Source organism: Tachypleus tridentatus, chromosome 4, assembly GCF_004210375.1.
Source record: "Tachypleus tridentatus isolate NWPU-2018 chromosome 4, ASM421037v1, whole genome shotgun sequence".
Taxonomy (NCBI): domain Eukaryota; kingdom Metazoa; phylum Arthropoda; class Merostomata; order Xiphosura; family Limulidae; genus Tachypleus; species Tachypleus tridentatus.
This window is the reverse complement of record NC_134828.1, coordinates 82,621,397-82,641,770: the sequence shown is the minus strand read 5'-3', so window position 1 is coordinate 82,641,770 and position 20,374 is coordinate 82,621,397. Positions and strand designations below refer to the sequence as shown.

The 20,374-nt window shown below is 36.1% G+C and overlaps 1 protein-coding gene across 27 annotated transcripts in view; it reads right to left on the bottom strand.

Annotated features, from left to right (window-relative positions):
• The window catches only part of LOC143249567 (nuclear factor 1 X-type-like), a 68,360-nt gene that overhangs the window by 7,715 nt on the left and 40,271 nt on the right, over window positions 1-20,374 (bottom strand). For 12 of the 27 annotated variants that reach the window (XM_076499640.1, XM_076499643.1, XM_076499639.1 and 9 more), the window contains 6 exons: window positions 17,313-17,519; window positions 14,543-14,742; window positions 4,235-4,352; window positions 3,314-3,457; window positions 1,575-1,693; window positions 320-551 (listed from right to left, as the gene is read on the bottom strand). In XM_076499640.1, the coding sequence (XP_076355755.1) occupies window positions 320-551; window positions 1,575-1,693; window positions 3,314-3,457; window positions 4,235-4,352; window positions 14,543-14,742; window positions 17,313-17,519 (1,020 nt within the window). The remainder of the gene's footprint in view (window positions 1-319; window positions 552-1,574; window positions 1,694-3,313; window positions 3,458-4,234; window positions 4,353-14,542; window positions 14,743-17,312; window positions 17,520-20,374) is intronic. The other 15 variants (XM_076499645.1, XM_076499653.1, XM_076499655.1 and 12 more) reach the window with 8 other exon arrangements.

The following is a 20,374-nucleotide window of genomic DNA, read 5'->3' as shown; positions in this document are numbered from 1 at the left end:
ATTCATTGCTAATAGTGGAAATAGCCCTACTACAGTAAAACTGCCAAACCTTCACTGACAGTTTCAATATACAATTTTCAATATCTAGATTACATAAGCAACTTCATCATTAATTACACAAAGCTATTCACAGAAGATTAAATAGTTTTGACATTTGTCTATCTGCTTTGTGTTTAAATATTATAAAGCACAGTGATATTACATATGACAGGTTAATCCTAGAATGATCAATTCCCAAGTTCCCTTTCAACAAATAAGATACACGTGTAGCATAATGTGTGTATGTGTTAATGTTTCACTGACAGCACAACCAACCTACCTTCAGCACCAATAATATGTGGAGGATCAGCCTCAGGATTTGTTCCAGGCATCAAACCTGTGATCATGTTGTAATCCATATTATCGTCTAAAGCTATAAATGAATTATTCCATCGAGGTACTGGAGTGGTCCGTGGAGTGCTACGAGGTGTGGTCACTGGCGATGTAAACATAATGAAATTTGTGGGACTGATAACCCCACTAACTGGACTAATGCTTGGGTAAGAGAACAGCTGAAAAGTAAATAAAATCATTTAAATAAAACTTCACCACATTTTTGCCTTTTTCATTCTGTCATTTACTGTGTAAATTTCATGGTTGAGAGACTTAACTGTTTGGATTTATTGTTGACAGGAAAAATACAATTAGCTTATGGTGGATATAAATTGCACAGGGTTTATATAATCACATATTTAGATAATGATAGTATAACACAGAATATTATATTGATAGAGAAAGTTAACATTACACACAGAGTTTATAATTTTGTTCATGAATAATCTTTCTAATAAACTTGGTTGATGATCCAAACTATCACTTCATTTTAATGTTGGTGACTGAACTGTTTGATACTTTTGACTCATGTCATAAATGATTACTAAACTTCAATGTTAATGATTATAAGTTACAATAAACTAACTAGCATTTCCCAAAGTGTGATGTGTGCCTCCCCCCTGAGGAAGCAAATATTACTTCTTTGGGGGGGATGGAGATGGAGTCAATAGTATAATAATAAGAATTAACCATCTTTAAAGTGTATCTGTGTATTACATCCTATCACCTAAATCAGTTTTTCACTAATTACAAAAAAAGAGAGAGTATACAAGATACCACATTGATTAATGAGCGGAGAAGATGACAGAAGTTTGGAAAATACTGGACTAATTCACGATAACCTAAACATTTAGTGTCAGATGTTGAAGGTTTTTCCAAATAATAAGGATAGCAAAAACAGTACTCACAGTACCAAACAAACTGTACATTAGCTCTACAGCATGTTTAGTAAATACATAAAACTGGTACTTTATTGTCAGATGCTTCTGCTACATAAACCATAAACACACTCCCTTTTCACATTGTTACTTAACATCTGCAGATAAGTGAGTCGTGAAGTCTTTTTTCATGGCACTTTCATTTCACCTTTGTACAATAAAGAAATCTTATAACACAACTGAGAAAAAAAAAAAAAAGAGTCAAGAGCTCTTCATATGTTATTTTTCTTTACACTACAACCTTGTAAATGAATTTTTACATACCTGAGGCTGAGGATGTATATGAGCAAAGCTATGCTCTGGTCTTGCTAACGTAGTAAAAGGGCTGCTCATTACAGATCGGTTCACAGGAGATGAATCTTCAGAATTAGAGGACAGTTCTACTGTTTACAGTTGAAGAAAATAAAATCTCATATTCAATATTCTACAAAAGAACTATTACACAATTGTAACATACAAAAACTGAAGAAATATTAACACTTCTACGAAAAGTGGGGCCTAATAGGCCCCAGAGCAACTGGAAAGGTTATTAATATTAGGCTAATAATTTTGTTTAATTTCATTTCATTAAATGAAATGGCAATTTCATTTAAATACAAAATTATTAGCCTAATATTAATAACCTTTCAAGTTGCTCTGGGGCCTATTAGGCCCCACTTTTCGTAGGAGTGTTAAGTTATGAAGCATACTTACAGAGTTCTTTATAGTTTTTCAAATTTCCTATATAATTGAATTAAGTTTAATTCATACCATGAATAAAAATATTAGAAACTCAAGAGAAATGAACACATGCACACACAAAATCACATGAACAAAAACCACCCCAGAGCAAAACAAAAATCATATTATCAAATATCCTACACAAATCAAGGGGATCCCCAGGTTATAGACATACACTATCCCCCCCTCTCTCTGTCTAAATATATTAATACTTTTAACCTGTAATATTTTGCACATTCGTCTAAATTATTTTTGTGATTTACTAAAAATTATCTCCACACCTTATAAAATTTCAATTTTCTTACGTGAAAATGGTTTGCATTAATTTCAAGCTAGAGATACAAATGTTATGGGATGTTGTCACAATCCAATGTGTAAATCAATATTTTCAGCTTCACAGAGATAGCAAACTTGGGTTTAAGAAGTTAATCAATCATGAGAGCAGCATATACATATGATGAAAGATACATAATACACAATTTTATACTTTTATCTATCAAACATTTACGAAAATACTCAAGTTTCTGACAGCCTTGTTTACAGACAAATAACTCTTCTATTGCCAGATTTAACTTAAGATATAAACATAAAAAATAAATGCAGTTTAATAACATGTTGCTTATCTGAAATTTGAAACAGCTAAATGCCATGAAGTTTGAACAAGTATACTCTTTCTTCATGGTATTACATAATTCAAAACTTCCATGGCAGTGCTTACAAAGGGGGACATACATATATATCCCAATGGCAATGAAATAATTAGTTTATAGTACCAAAAAAAGCACAGGAAATGTTTTACTTAATATCCTTGTGAATTTTATTATTAACCTTATATTAATGTTACTACTTCAAGTAATTTCCTAAGCCAGACAAACTATTTTATTCCCTTTTTGGGCAAGTGAGCACTTTTCATTTAGTGTGTACATCACAGGTTTACAAAGGTAAAAGTAACAATGTTTGAAAAGTCAGGTCCTAGTTGTGTTTTTTTTATGACTTACTGCTGCAAGACAAAAGAAAAGTGTTTTTGTTTCATCAGTGTGTCTCAGAAAAATGTTTTTTTGATGTTTCACAACTTAAAAAATATAGAAACACTAAATCAATATGTACAATATCTTAAAATAAGATTTAAATAATAGTGAATAGTTTATTGAATTTTGTTAAGCATTCCCACATGTTAAGAAAAATAAATCAAGAGATATAAGTAACACCATACTGTCTGAACAATTTTATTTGTTTAGATCTTGTACATAGTTTAGAGCACAAGTATAATTAAAGAAACTTACCCACTGATGTCGTAGGTGGTGGAGACATCTGGTCTCTATTGTCTCTATCTTCTGTACTACTGGGTCCTGGAGCTTCTGGATCTGGTGTAACACAACTTCTACTAGCAGATGTAGCAGGTGGGCTTGGAGTGGTTGAACCCAAATCTTTGATGACAATATTAATAATAATAAATAAATAAAAACTTCATAAATCTATTACACAATGTAGAGGTTTGTTTAATGTAAAACTAACTTATTACACCTTTATGAAAAATCCGTACAAAAGGATTTAATTAAAAAGAACATGGTGTAGGTATGTATATCATGATTCGTACTGAATTGTTCAGATCACTTTCAAAGGACTTTCTAAGTACTCTCAGAATGTTCTTCACGCACTTTTTGAATGTTAAGAATCTACATCAAAATCAATCAGATTTCACACATTTTTATAAAATTTCTATTCATTTTTTCCATATATGAAAGCAGACTAAAAATAAAAGAAATAATATTTATTGTGCTCAAATCTGCAACATGCATTAAAATTAGATGTAAATATATTTTGTCATTACAATATTTTCAATTACTTTTACAAAAAGTCCTCTTTTCAAGCACTTTCAAGCTTTTGAAATTCCATTCTAAATTTCAAAGACATTGAAGGATGCATATGCACCTGGTATATATATATAACATACTGAGAAGAAAGTCCTGAAGAACACATGTAGTCATTTTTTTAATACAATAACTGGGCATAGAGGTTTCCCAGGTGGGAACTTTACACTTATATGTGTGTGTTGTATTTTATGGAAGATACAGATATATTGTGTTTGATTATAGATGATTCTTTTTAGATTCCTTCAATAACTTTAATCTGTAAGGAGTAACACTGAGCTTTCATTTACACACAAATATCATAATGGTACTTTTAAAACAGAGATGTTTTACCTGTACATCTAATGATGGCAACTGGTCTAGCCATTGGGGCTGGGGGTGGAGGAGGTAACATAGCACTGGTATAGAAGTGAAGCTTGGAGGGGCTTCTGCTCTCATGGTCAGCTGTGGACTGGTATAACAAATGACAAATACCATTATCAAATATATATATTAAAAACACAAATGTATATTAATGTGAATGAATTATTGATCAGATTTAACCTCCATTTTGACCATTTATCAGGAATTTTTTCCTCTTTCTTAAAAACTACACTTCATTCTTATTAAACATATAAAAACATAACAGCTCAATTAAGACACTTGTTACAACAGTTTGGTAACAATGATTTTCTTCACTGGAAGGAAATGTGTAATCTCTGTTATTTCTCGGTGGTTGATTGATTGATTGATTGATTTAGTGTTTTATGGCACAAAGCAGCTAGGCTATCTACGCCAAACATCTGGTAAAAAGGTAAAAATAAACTAAATGTAGTAAAATACAGAAAAGAAAATGAAGGTAAAACAAAACATCATTGAAAAACAGAAAAAGCATAAAACCAATTTTGACACCTAGTTTACAATGGTAAGAGAGAAAGCAGAGTAAAAGAAGTTGTAAAGTACTTACTCTAGCAAAACAGTAATGATCATAACCCACCAGGAAGACTAACAGGTAAGTTCAAGAACCACCGTCGGTCACCTGAAGTTGGCCTTTCCAGTCCTGGTTCCGGGTTATGTGTCATAGCAGCCATTATCAAAATGTAAAATAATAGAAGTTTTAAAAGACATATAGCAAAATCGTAATAATGAGTAGCCAAATGTCCAGTAAAAAGGTAAAATAAAGTAAATGTAGTAAAATTTGTAAAAGTAAACAAAGGTAAAAACAAAACAGCAATTAAAAACAGAAAATTGCATAAAACTGATGTTGACATCCAGTCTATAAAGTTGTAAAGGACCTCCTGTAGCAGAATGGTAATGATCATAACCCGCCAGGAAAACTAACAGGCAAGTACCAGAACCACCGTCAGTCACCTGAAGTTGGTCTTTCCAGTCCTGGTTCTGGGTTATATGTCATTATGGCCAGTACCAAAGGGTAAAGTAATAAAAGTTTAAAAGACATTCAGCAAAATTGGAATAACAACTCACCAGGACGACTAACAGGTAGTTCAAACAGATAGTTCAAACAGCAGTGTTAGTCACCTGAAGTTGGCCTTTCCAGTCCTAGTGGCGAGTTATTTAATGTTCTGGCCATTTTTCAATGTCAAATTGAACTAGAGAGAATGAAATTGTGAAAAGGGAACCACAATTAAAAAGGTGTAATGAATAAATATCTAACACTTAAATGAGATTAAAAGATTAATGGCCATTAAAAAACTAAAAACCTTATCAAGGTGGACAGAGTCACCATCACCAATAACACTGTCCAATGTTACAGATAAACCCTGGGAAAAAACATGCTTAAAATAGTGCCGTCGTTGAGAGTCGTAACAATGGCAAGAAAGTAAAATGTGGCTTACAGTGACTTGAGTGTTACACAAACTACACACTGGTGCATCAGTTCCAGATAAAAGAAAATGATGAGTTAAAAAACTGTGACCAATGCGTGGTCCAGTGAGAACAACTTCCTCCTTCCGAACTTTACAAAAGCTAGATGGCCAAAGTCCAATATAGGGTTTATTTGAAAAAGCTTGTTGTCAAGTTGCTCACTCCAAGTGAACTGCCAGCTGGCACGGAGCCGAGCCTTGAATACAAGACCATAGTCCATGTACGGAATAGGCACAGTGGTGATAGTGCCCGGAGCAGATAGATTTAGCTGCCGTGTCTGCAAGCTCGTTCCCGCGAATACCAACATGGCCTGGTATCCAGAAAAACTGGATAGAAGTAGCTGTTAATGAGAAATGGGCCAGTCGGTTTTGAATATCAGCGAGAACAGGGTGTGAGCCAACGTGAAGTGATTCCAGGGCCAGTCTAGAACTAAGCGAGTCAGTATAAATAGTGCAGTTGGAGTACTGCTCAGCTTCAATATGATCCAGGGCAAGAGATATAACATACAGTTCAGCGGTGAACACAGAAGCTGTAGAGGGGATTCTGCGTGCAACCACCAAACTGCAACAAAACATAGCAGAGCCCACTGAATTACCTGATTTGGAACCATCTGCATAAATGGGAACGGAATGATTGTTTGAAAGATGTTCATTAAATAAATGATGGTACTTCCAATCTGGAGTATCTGCCTTTTCCAGATGACTGAAAGAAAGGTCACATTTGGGGGCTGTAATAAGCCATGGTGGGATGGGCTGACCTGTGGAATCTGCAATGTTATCCAAGGACAGACCCAAGTCATCCAATTGCACCTGGATGCGAAGGCCAAACGGAGCAATGGCAGATTGTCTGTTCTGAAAAAAGTACAGCCCACTGAGGAAGGAAAACACATCCCCAGGTGGGATGCTTTGTTAAGGAACGAAGTTTTGAAGAATATAGTAAAGATAGTTGCAAACGGCGAAGGTGCAGAGAAGGTTCATGAGATTCAACGTATAAGCTTTGAACTGGAGAGGTGCGGAAAGCCCCAGTGCAGAGTCGAAGTCCTTGGTGATGAATGGGGTCTAGCATCTTTAAGGCCCGAGGGTCTGGCAGAGCCATAGACCATTAATCCATAGTCGAGTTTTGATCAAATAAGAGCACAATATACCTTTAACATAGAACATCAATCTGCTCCCCAACTGGTAGTAGAGAGGACATGAAGGATGTTCAGTGCTCTTGTGCATTTGACCCGTAGCTGCTTTAGCTGTGGTATAAAGGTCAGCTTATGGTCAAAGATAAGCCCCAAGAACTTGGTCTCAGGGACCACTGGCAGCAAAATTTCACCAATATGAAGTTCAGGATCAGGGTGAATACCCCGTTGGCCTCAAAAGTGCATGCAAACGGTTTTAGAGAGAGAGAAATTAAAACCGTTCACCATAGTCCACTTCAGTACACGATTGAGGGCAGTTTGTAGTTGCCGCTCAATATATCTCATGTTCGACAACTGACATGAGATGTGAAAGTCGTCGACATACCGCCCATTCACAATAGTGAGAGGGAGTTGTTTAGTGATGGCATTTATCTTTATACTGAAAAGTGCGACACTCAAAACACAGCCCTGAGGGACTCCAAGTTCCTGTACAAAAGAACGAGAAAGTGTCAAACCCACACGAATTTGGAATCTCCTGTCCATTAAAAAATGTTTAATAAACATGGGTAAATGACCACGTAACCCATATGTATGGAGGTCTCGCAAAACGCCATACCTCCATGTTATATCATAAGCCTTCTCAATGTCAAAGAATATTGATACAAGATGTTGGCGTTTGAGAAAGGCTTCTCTGATTGACGTTTCAAGTCGAATTAGGTGGTCTGTGGTGGAGTGCTGTCGACGGAACCCACACTGGGTGGGCGAGAGGAGGTTGTTTGATTCAAGGAACCAAACAAGATGAGCATTAACCATCCTTTCTAAGGTCTTACAGAGACAGCAATTGGACGGTAGTTTGAAGGAATCTTGGGATCTTTCCCTGGCTTAGAGAAAGGTAAAATAATAGCCTGGCACCAGGCATCAGGAAAAACATTCTCCTGGCAGATCTGGTTGAAGACAATCAGAAGGACATCAAGAGAAGCAGGAGATAGATGGTGCACCATGTCATAATGAGTATCATCAGGTCCAACAGACGTACTGGCAGACCGATAAAGGGCCATTTTCAGTTCCACCAGTGTAAAGGGATAATTATAGTCAAAGAGACAGTCAGTTCGAAAGGAAAGAGGTGATTGCTCTGAATGAGTCTTGATGGCCAGGAGGGTAAAGGAACAAGCAGAAGTGCTAGATACCCGGCAAAAGCTTTCACCTAGAGTGTCAGCGATGGTCCGGACACCAGTTACCTCCTGACCATCAGAGTCAGAGACGGGGACAGAATTGTAGTGCCCACTGACCTTTCGATTCCCATATGACCTTGGAACTGGTGGTATAAGATATGCTAGTTGTGAACTTAATCCAAGATTCCTTCTGGCTTTGACGTCTTACCCACCTAGCATGTGCACGGGCCCGTTGAAAGGCGACATGGTTCGAAAGTGTGGGATATCTACTAAAAGTATCCCAGGCCGGTTTTTGAGCCTTCCGTGCTAAGTGGCAAGCAGGATTCCACCACGGACGAGGATATCATGGAAGACGTGTCGAGGTTTTAGGAATAAACTGAGCAGCTGCTTGTATAATACAGCCAGTTACCGCTGCCACAGAGTCGTCTATTGATGGTTGATTCACAATGGCAGGATCAAGTTCTGCGAGAGCAGTGAAAGTGGACCAATCTGCCTGATCCAGCTTCCACCGGGGCACGCGGGTAGGGTGGCATCGACCACGGCCAATCTCTCTCAAAAGTATAGGAAAATGATCACTGCCTAGCGGATAATTGTCAACCCTCCATGAAAACTGGGAGAATAATGAAGGGGAGCAAACTGAGAGATCAATAGAGGTAAAGGACTGACTAGGTGCATGAAAATAAGTTGAAGAACCAGCATTGAAAAGAGAAAGATTGTGATCAGAGAGCATATGCTCTACAGATCAAACCCTCCAATCAATAACAGCACTTCCCCAGAGGGGATGATGTCCATTAAAGTCCCCCAGGAGTAGAAAGGGAGACGGCAACTGTTCAATGAGAGCAGCAAGGTCTGATTGATCATATGCCTCTCCCAGGGGATAGGTAGAGAGAACAAATAGTGATGGTATGACCCAAGGAAACACAGATGGCTACAACCTCCAAAGGTGTGTTGAGTGACAAAGACAGGGTGGGCACATGCTGATCAACCAATAGTGCCACCCCTCTATGTTCTCGTCCATCACACAGCCTGTCATTTCTGTACAGAGAAAACTGCCGAATGGTGACTGTATCAGTAGGTTTTAGAAAGGTTTCTTGTAAGGAAAGACACATGGGATGGTAAGAAGCAATCAGTGTTTTGACATCATCCAGATTAGAACGTAAACCTCAACAGTTCTATTGTATCAAGGTGGCCATTTTTAATGACGGGTAGGCGAAGTAGGTGGAGAGCCCTTCTGTGTACGACCACGTCTTTTTTCCTTACTGTCCTTAGTCGGAGGAGGTCTATCAACCTCCATGGATCCTGCCCTGGGTCGATTGGGCAGGTCTTTGTTATTGGAAGGAGATTCCAGTCACTGAGGACGTGAACGAATGATAGTTTTGCCTCTTGGGCTGAGAGAAAAAGATGTATCAGAAGAAATGCCTGTATTTGAAAATGAAGGATGTGGATCTTGAGGTTTGTTGAAATGTATGGGAGGAACAGAGATGGGTGTGGAAGTCGATTCATCAACCTTTTTAACCATGGAGGTCAAAAGGCTTTTCATTTGTTTTGAAAACGATTCTCTTGGAGGCACAGAGAGATCTGTCTGAACTCCCACTGTAGTTGTGGAATGAAGTGCAGCAGCATATGTCCGAGATGGAGTGGCGGGCAGCAATTTCCGAGCCTCAGGATAACTGATGTATGAGTCGTTTTCAAACGCTGCACCTCTTTTTCCTCCAACCATTATGAGCAAGAACGAAAGTAGGAAGGGTGAGAACCAATGCAGTTGACGCAATGTGGGTCCATGTCACATTCATAGGCATTGTGGTCCTTGCCACCTCAACGAGCACATGTCAGGTAACCACGACATGATGTCTTTGAGTGGCCAAACCTCTGACATTGGAAACATCGGAGAGGGTTTGGAATGTATGGCCATACCCTGCAAATTAGATAACCTGCCTTGATGGTGGCAGGTGCACGTGATGATGTAAATGTCAAAACGAGGGTATTTGTTGGCAGTGTAACTCCACCTTTGCGAGTGGAAATGCGCCTCACTGCAGAAACTCCTTGAGTGGAGAGACCAGCGAGAATATCTGACTTGGGGACATTCTTCAAATCCCTCTCAACAATAACTCCTCGTGATGAATTCAAGGTAGCATGAGGAGTAACCTCAATAGGTATATCCCCAATTGCCATTGAATTCAAGAGGAGTTCACTGTGGTGGGTTGTGTATGTTTCAACTAATATGTCTCCAGATTGAAGTTTTTTTACTGACTTTGGAGAGCCAGCAAGACCCTCTAGTCCAGTGGTTCCCAAACTGGGGGTAATGGAGGGTTGACAGAAAAAAAATTTAAATTCTGAAAATCAAGAAAACATTGAGGTAGCTGGTATTAGGATTAATGTTAACTTAGTCTTAGTATGTAAAGTTGTAAATTAAACCTATTTTAAGTATGTAATAAAGTTAAACCAAATAACAATAAACATGAAAAACTAATATACAGTAGTAGAAAAGAAAAAATATGTATCTAAGTGTGTGGTAACCTAAAAGTATTTTGACAAGTATGCTTCAGAACACAAGTCACTCAGTAACCCTGATGACTCATCGACATGTCCAGTATGCGTCACTCACTGCCTGAGGTTGCCTCTATTTCACACTGTCAGTTTCTATGTGAGCATCAGCCGAGGTAGACAAAACCTGGTATGTATGTGTACTGCCCTGTGCAGTATAGTTAGTATTTACCTACTATTACATCATTCCTATACTGAATAAGCTCTTTTAATGCTATCTAGAATGCCATGAAAAAATAAACAAGTTCACATTGTTCACACATTTTTATGGAGTTTTTCTTTTCCTTTTTCTGCAGATTAAACAATAAAATGTCTAAAAAGCACACCTACTCTGACGCCTCTCTTCGCTATGGCTTTGTGAATTTACCTTCTGGTGGAGAGGATCGGCCACAATGTGTAGTATGTCACAAAGTGTTGACAAATGAAAGCCTCAAGCCATCAAAACTCTCAGCTCACCTCCAGAAGTGCCATCCAAATCTTCAAAATGAGGATCAGGCTTATTTTCAGCACCGTGCTGTAGCACTGAAGAATATCCCGTTCGGTTCATCTGGAATTCAAGCCCAAAAGCTTCAAGCTGCGGTCGAAGCATCTTACTTTGTTGCATATAAAGTTGCCGAACAACAAAAATGCCACACCATTGCAGAGAATCTGATTATGCCTTGTGCATACGAGATGGTAAGCAAGGTATGTGGGGAGGATCAAGCGAAGAAACCGAGTGTCATATCTCTATCAAACAACACAATCCGCCGACGAGTCGATGACATGACATCAGATATTCTGTCCCAAGTTACAACAGAGATCAAGGAAAGCTCATATAGTAAATTCTCCTCGCAATTTGATGAATCGTGTGACATAGCCAGTTGTGCTGTTCTCCTTGGGTTCGTTCGTTACGTCCACCAGGACAAGATCAAAGAAGAGTTCCTATTATGCGAAGATCTGCTGACAACCACAAAGGGAGAAGATATCTTCAATATCATCAACAGTTTCTTTACCACGAATGGATTGGATTGGAACAGCATTCAACAGGTAGGAAGAGATGTTTATATAAAGTCTAGATTAGTATAAATACAATGAATTACATGGCATATAGTCATATAGTTTTATTTATTGTACAAGTAGCTGTAGTGTAGCTAATATTTTATACATAATTCACAAAAAAGTATAGTGCCTGTCGTACTGAAATACTAAAGTACCAAAATAAATTAAATTAAAACCATATAATTATAGCATAAAGATAAGTAAGAATGACTAACTGGCGCAATCTATAATAGTTTTTCTTTTTTAATCTAGGTCTCCGTCGATGGAGCACCGTCGATGATGGGTCATAATCGTGGATTACGGGGCCTCATACAAGCTGTGAATCCAGAAATTTCTGTAGATCATTGCATCATTCATCGGTACTCTCTTGGATCAAAAAGCCTGCCTGGTAATCTGAAATTAGTGTTTGAAGATGTGTTGAAAATCGTCAATTTCATCAAGTCTAGGGATGTGAATTCGCACATATTCAGGGAGCTGTGCAAGGAAATGGGAGAGCAGTATCAAGTTCTGCTCTACCACACCGATGTTCGCTGGTTGTCACGAGGCAAGGTTGTACGTCGAGTCATTGAGCTCCGAATGGCTCTTCAGGAAGTTCTGAAACAAGAAGAATCTCCTTTTGCTACCAAGTTCACTGATAAGGAGTGGCTTGCTCGACTTTGTTACTTGGCTGACATATTTGCAGAGCTGAACAGTGATAATCTGCAACTCCAGGGCCAAAACACGACTGTCATTGATGCCCATCACACTGTGACTGCATTTCTGGGAAAACTGAGACTCTGGATTCGACGCTTGGAGAAAGGAGTGATCGCTCAGTTTCCCATCCTAGACCAGTTTGTTGAGGATAATAGTTATGATACTGGATCACTTTTACAGACCATCAACAAAGAGATGAGCAACCATTTGAAGGGGCTTGAAACAAGCATGCAGCACTACTTTCCAGAGAGTGACCTAAAAACAGCCAGTCTTCAGTGGATCATTCATCCCTTTTCTGTACCTGATTAGGCCATTCATGATGATGATTTCCCTGCAAAGGAGGAGTGGATCACAATGCGAGCAAATGAAGCCTTGAAAGTCAAATTCCAAAACCAAAATGCAGATTCCTTTTGGATTTCACAACTAGCTGACTCGCCAACTCTGTCCAAGAGAGCCTTGAAGTTGTTGGTATCATTCTCAACAACGTATCTGTGCGAGAAGGGGTTCTCAAACGTGCTGGGGATGAAAACAAAAAAGAGGACTTGCTTGAATGTTGCAAACAGTGCCAGGCTAGCACTTTCAACCACAAAGCCAAGAATTCCTAAACTAGCTTCAAGTATGCAACTCCATCCATCCCACTGATGTTCTTGACATCTTTGGCAATATTCATTAGAAATGCACAATGATCAAATACAATAATTAAAAGTGTAATTCAGTGTAAGTAAATTATATAAATAAATTGTAAGTAAATAAAGTGTAATAAATAAAGTGCAACATATCTCTAGTTTAATTTAGCCATATATATCAATGTTGAAAACATTTTGTGAAAGGGGTAGCATGCTTAATGTGGCATGTTAAATTGGGTAACAAGCTGAAAAAGTTTGGGAACCACTGCTCTAGTCCCTTTTGAATAAAAAAGGGGGATAATTGCCCTAAAGGTTTTTCTGAAAGAGAATGTAATATAAAAAAATGAGGTACATGTGTTACAGATGTCGAAGATTGCTGCTCAGAGTCTTGAAGACATGGTCACTTACTTATTGACTGTTTGTTCACTATTTTATTTAATTTTTTTAAAGGAGGATCCATAGGAAAAAAAGAAAAATTTCAGTACTCACTGACCCCACCCACCATGGAGCCCTACGAGTGGACGCACTACAATGTCATGCAAGGACAATGCAGCAACGCCAGGGTTTCGTGAGCACTATACCCAAACACCAGCATCAGGCACAATGTCCACAACACCCGTTGAAAACTTCCAACACTGGTACTTGGTTGACTCTAGCCCAAGTGGACCAGCCGATTGACCCAAGGGGGCCCACCCAAAGGCTGCCCATCTACAGGAATTCAAGGCCAAAGTGGTGTGTTAGGGTTGGACCCCTCAACCACCAGGATCCTCTCCTCCCCTTCAGGTAAATTCTGAAAAAGGAGAAACTACTTTTAGGAACCCTTTATGGTAGCCATCATGTCCACCTCCTATACAGTACATCCTTGACATTAAGGGCACCTTTCTAAATGTATCCAGATGTCCTTTATAGCAAGGTGCTCTTAATATAAAAAATGAGCCACATAAAGTTGGATTCCATAGTGACCATACTAAGTTTCTTAATTTTAAACCCTCCCCCCATTTTGGTTGGTGCATGCAGGACACCAGAGTTTATGAGTTAGATGTTGCCATGACAATGAGTGTTGCCAACAGGAGGTCTCAAGGGGTAAATCAGCTGTGCCATTTTCTCTCTATTATTGGGCACAAAGTTTCAAAGTGGTTCTCTCCATAGTTTGAACCACTAAACATTTCACTTTTTTTTTCCATATTTATTTTACTGTTAATGACTAAAGTAAAAAATATACTGTAAATAAAGCAACAAATCACAGCTTGTACTATCAGACTGTTCACATGTCACCATAACACAATACTCTCGAGAGTAACAAAATATGCACATAGAAATAAGCCAACCTGCCTTAATTAGGTTGGATATTCTGATGTTTGACCTATCATAAACACAGTGCTTTAAAAAATATGAAAATAACATTATTCAGATTTATCCCACATATTCTCCTTGTTGGTTAGCAGCTGTGATCGCAGATGAACTACTGTTACTCTGGCTTTCCTTCCACAGATATATAATGGGTAAGTATATATATCCTCAGGGATAAGTTACTACTGTTTTGGATTTTTATATACATTGTTTGAGCATGCATACTTACTTGTGGAGATGGCCCACTGCTGCTCTGGGTTTCCTGACACACTAAATTCACAAAGTCTGATAGAGTATCCCCATTCTCTTGATATTTCTGGCCCATGAAATAAGCTGAAGATGGTGCCAGTCCTCCAAGGTTGTGAGTTGGAGATGCAAGATGTAATGTGCTATGGTGGGGAGCCAGAGCTAATGAAATGAAAAAAAGACCTACAAATCTCTCAGCATACTAAATAATGTAAATATTATGTATGTATATATAAAACAAGTAATAATACTCCTGTGTCAATAGCCATGAATAAAATGTAATTTCCAACCTAAAAACATTACTTTTGGTTGGATCGTGTATTAACCCTATTGAAAGAGGCTTGTGTGTTTTATATGACCTTGTAACCACCATGTAATCATAGTGATATACATACTACAACTCTGAAAGTATTTAATATATCTTCACAAAATTTAGCAGACGTAGTAAACATTAAGTTGTTTGTACAAAGAAAAATCAACAATTTTAATCGTGTTTTTACTAAAACTTTGTCCATAATTATATGGTGATAGTGTTGATTGCTTCATGTGCAAAGTACTTTTCATGTTAAGATTACAAACACTTTTCTTTATCTGAAAATCTGTATACATAATTCCTAACCCCTCCCAAATCCCCCCCAAAGCTTTATTTTATCTATCATTTTATAAACTGTGACTTAATAAGAATTGGTTGATTTGACCAGCCTCATAACCACCACAAGAAAGAAGAGAGAGAGAAATAATACTCAGTTACCCTTTTTCCCTTCTGGAGATATTGCAATTTGTAATACAAAACCAACAAAAGTTTATCCTAAATAGTTTAAAGCTTGCAACAGTATACATTTATATATACTTAATTATATTGCTTTTTGAATCAGGTCTAATTAATAAATCACTTGAACATTACCCTAACAAATTGTGTAACTTACAAGATATTTGCAAGCATAGCCCAAAAAGAATTTTTATTATTCTTTATCTTAACTAAACTAACAAGGTTCTTATTTTTACATTTTAGTTACTTTTATAACGATAATAAAAAATAATATGAAAAACAAGAAATACAGTACTTATGTGGGTATTTTTTTTCTTTGCTGTGGGCTGTTGATGAAACTTCAGCCTACTTTTTTATTTTATTATAATAATGGTACTACCATACTAATTTTGTTTTTTATTTAAATATTGCACTAAGAACACAGAATACTAACACATAAAAATCAGACAATGTCCTACAACTATTATAATTTTTCTGGCTTTCTAACAAAGTGACAAAGTTCTCTCTGTCTTTTCTGTAAGAACAACAACTGAATTGGAAGAGAAATGGACAATTTTCCATACAAGAAATGTAATATAAAACATCAGTTGATAGAAAAACTTTGGCTTTCTATTGGTTATAAATAATATGGTATTAAATGTCAGATAGAACTACTGGCAGTTTGTGAAAAAGATGCAACAGTGTGGCAAGAGGGGGTTTTACTTTCTAATTTAAAGCTCTGTAACAAAATAATATTGTAGGCTCATGGTGACGAGAAACCCATTTGAAGTAAAAATGTATCTCGGGTTAACCTGAAGATTACCTAAGAAGGTTGAAACATTGTTCTCTGCTTTATCAGTGAAAGTGTTAATACCCATACCAGCAGTCCTGAGATACAAGACTGAATCCTATAAAAAAGTATGCTTTGCCCGAGTAATAATGATATTATAGTAAATAACCTCCTCTAAATTCCATACTTCTTGGAGGTGTACTTAATAAATTAAAGAGGGAGATCTAAAAGCAGAAGTCACAGTTTTCACACTAGAAGATATTAAGCCATATCAACCAAAGTAACTGCTTAAAAAGTCAAGGAAAATTGTTTGAATGTAATATATATAAATTAATATAAAATGGGCTTTCACTCATTATATATTGAAACTGAAAATTTACAATTAAAACTTATAAAAAGTTTGCTTGCTTAGAATTTTGCATACACTGTTCTTCAAATCAAAGTAAAGATAAAATTTGTAGTTTTGTAAAATAAAAAGTGAGCATGTGTTTATCACACCTGGTAACAAAACTTTCAAAAGAAAGTTTTAAAAATTTTAAGAATACAATAAAGAAAGACTGTATTCAAACCTACAAAAAAGTTAATATTTTTAAACATTTCTTAAAAACCACATCACAATGAAATCTTCAAAATTTTAAAGCTGCAAATCTATAAAATATAACAGATAAAAAATATTTTATTTCCACAGGCTACATTACCTGTAAAGGTAACTATGAAGTTTCAAAATATTTCATCTTGTAGTTTCTTTTATGCAATGCAATAAAACAAACTGTACAACAGATGAATCAAGCTTATGCATAGAGTTGAATTGATCTTAGTTTTTAAAACACAACTTCATAGTCTATAATATTCTAATACTGCAAGTATGTTGTATAGCTTAAAACCAACAGAAAATTAAGGTAATAATAAAAACTGGACTTATTTAAATTATCCTACACCTATTAATTATAATTATGATACTTTATACAATCTAATATTACATGTAATAATAAGGTTTTACTTCAATATTTTTATATTTTTGGCTATTACTATAAAGAAAGGGTACTTTTGCATTTTTAGTTTTTATACATAAATAAACATAATGAAATATTTACAAACCAACTTTTCAAGGTTAACAAAATTAGAATGGATACCACACCTGTATATGTAATTTATAAATTAAATTTTAAGTTTCTGTACTTGTACACATGTAGTTCACAACACAAGTTCATTCACCTATTTTTATGTTACCTTCTCTTGACTGTGGGGAAGTAATTGCCTTATCTGGCCTGACATCTTGACGCTGGATAACAACATCTTCTGGAGGAGTATGAGGAGTAAGTGGTTCCCCACTGACTGATACAAAACTACTAGAAGCCTCAGATTTTACCTTATTATGATGTGAACCATGAGGTGAGTGGATTGGGGGAGGATTGCCCGTTCCTAAAATAATAATTCCAAATAAACCCATCAACATTCTAAACAAGAATACAGTAAAAAAAATTACAAATATTAACTTTATGCAATAAAAATAAACAGCTCAAAAGAAAATCCAAGCAATTAATCAACTTAAAAAGAGTAGACAAATGTAATGCACAGATATTACTGGTTTGCAGAATATTAATCAAACTGCTATAAAAAAAATAAAAGATACAGAGAGAATAAGAATGACTGTCACACCTGATTTTCTTTAACAACCCATAAAGATTATATAGCTAACAAATATCAACCAGATAAACTTCTGCATATGAAAACTAAAGATATTAACAGCATAACAATACCAAAAACATACACAGTTGATTGTTTTGGATATTCCCACAAAGGCTAGAGTGAAGGCAACTAGTCAAAAGAAAACACCACCAACATTTGAGCTACTGGAATTAAATAGCAAGATTTCACTGCCACTCTTATAATGTGCCAATGGCCCAATAATGCAGAATGTGGTATTGTGATTTACAGTGCAACATTACTAACATAAAAAGAAGACAAACAGAAAGGAACTCGGTTGCTTATATTTTGTTTTTATTAATTTCATGTATTTGCATAAAGATATACAAGAGCTACTTGCACCAGCCATCCCTAAATTCAAACTGGTAAAACTATGTAAAAGACTGCTATTCAACAGCACATAATGCCAACTCTCAGGTAACATTTGTTTGACCAAATAAAGGGATTGAACAGTCACCTTTATAGTATATCCATGGCCCTAAAAACTTAGAACATGAAATTTTATTAATAAACAGAATACAAACCATGGTCTTCAGTACCAGAATACAAGACATTTACTACTGAACCATACATGTCCTTCAATTGCTTATGCAAGATGTTTTTCTGAAACAAATCAAACAAATTCCCAAATGCAAATCTATGACACATATTAACATATCTGTACTACTTTAAGGATCTTAAGAGTTTGTGAGTAACTTGCATAACATAATATAAAACCACCAATAAGTTATTAAGCTGCATAGTATCATGATTAAACATTCTCATGACTCCAATACTATAAGCACAGGTAAAAAATTTAAAAATAAATTTGGGAAGGATTAAAAAATATATTAATTTTTTTTAAATTTTAATTAGCACATTTTTTATTCAGTTTTAAATATTTATTCATACTTATAATAATCACAAACATGTAGAGTTTTAATCAAATTTCTCTCATTTGTCAGGTTAAAGAATCTATTACAATAGAAAATAAATATTGATATTTTGACACAACACAATGATTTTTTATATATATTTACACATACTCATATCAGGAATTTTTTAAAATATAAAACACAAAAATTGAGTATGACACAAGAAGAGGTATCTATTTCAACCCTTTTGGAGCTGAATAAAAAATTTTAATATTTGGCATGGTGCTGAATATATATTTTTGATACTTCAACTAATTACAGTATCAGTACTAAAAGCATGATATCTCGACAATAACTCAACAAAAGTCCATGAAATGTTCAGTGATTGTACCCAATACTATATATGTTAAATTCAATACATAAGAATAACAGGAATAAAAGAAAACACCATGATACACAACGAAGAAGAGCCATGTAAAGCACAATAATTTAATGTAAATTGTATACAATTTGTACAGCAGCTTGTCGATAGTCTTTGTGGTTATGACATATCTCACGGCATGGTAAAAAGCACAATGGGAGATTACACTGTTTGCAGAAATAATTAGTCTGCTTTCTTTTCCATTCAGCTGTGTATCCATCGCTGCAAACAGTATAATCAGGTTTGTGTTTTTTTGTCCTCATACTGTCCAATATTATGTCTTTCCACCAAACGCTGACTTTATCAGTACTTGGTCTTCCTTTTCGTTTGGCTTTGCTGACATATCCCACCAGCAAATTTTGAATAATCTGCTCTCTGAATAGTCTTGGAGATACCGGGTTTTCACCATTGCTCTTGCAGTCTGCACAATATATTATATATCCATTAACAAGAACTAGCCTTGGTCTGTCACTTTATGCAATAAGTTACATGACCCTAACTACACCATGCGCTTACCTAAAGCGGGAGCAGATTCCAGGCTATGAATGTCTTCATATCACTCTCGTCCGTTACAAGTAAGCTTTTATTATCATCTAACTCAAACTCTTTGTCACTCTTTTCATCGTTAAAAATAATATTGATTACTTCTTTAGTGGTATAAGCTTTTCCTTTCGGCATTGTAACAATGTCGCAAGTATCAACAGAATATGCAAGGAAGGGGTCTTCTAAAACAATGAACATTATGTCTACACAGGCTAGAAAACAAAGAAATCACGTGAACTCTGGTTTAAATATCTGCTGGAAATCCCAAGCAATACAATGAATACACATGGTTCTAGCCTCAAGTGGGTCTACAGGACTGTGTGATTATGATAATTAGCCAGGAGGATATGTTGTTTACATCTTGTCGATGAAGATCGCCTGCTACGCTGAGCCTTCAAGTCGATTGGGGTCGCCAACCGTGCCAAAAGTGTTAATTTCATTATTATTCTAAGCTTTAGGACTTTAATGTGCTATTCACTTTTACATATAGAAACAGATTCATGCAGACTACTGGGTGGAATCTAGAGAACACATGGGGCTCCTGAATCAGCCAATAAGAAATTATTTCAACATACCTCAACTAAGCTTGTGTCCAACTCTCAACATCTTTTCACATCATCTTTAGAGTAATATATCTATTATACTGCAAAAAGAAATTACTTAAAATCATATGATAAAAATTACAAATAAACATTCTGTAGCAAAACTTCACATTTCATGCTGTACTAAAGCTTCACAATTTAAAATAATAC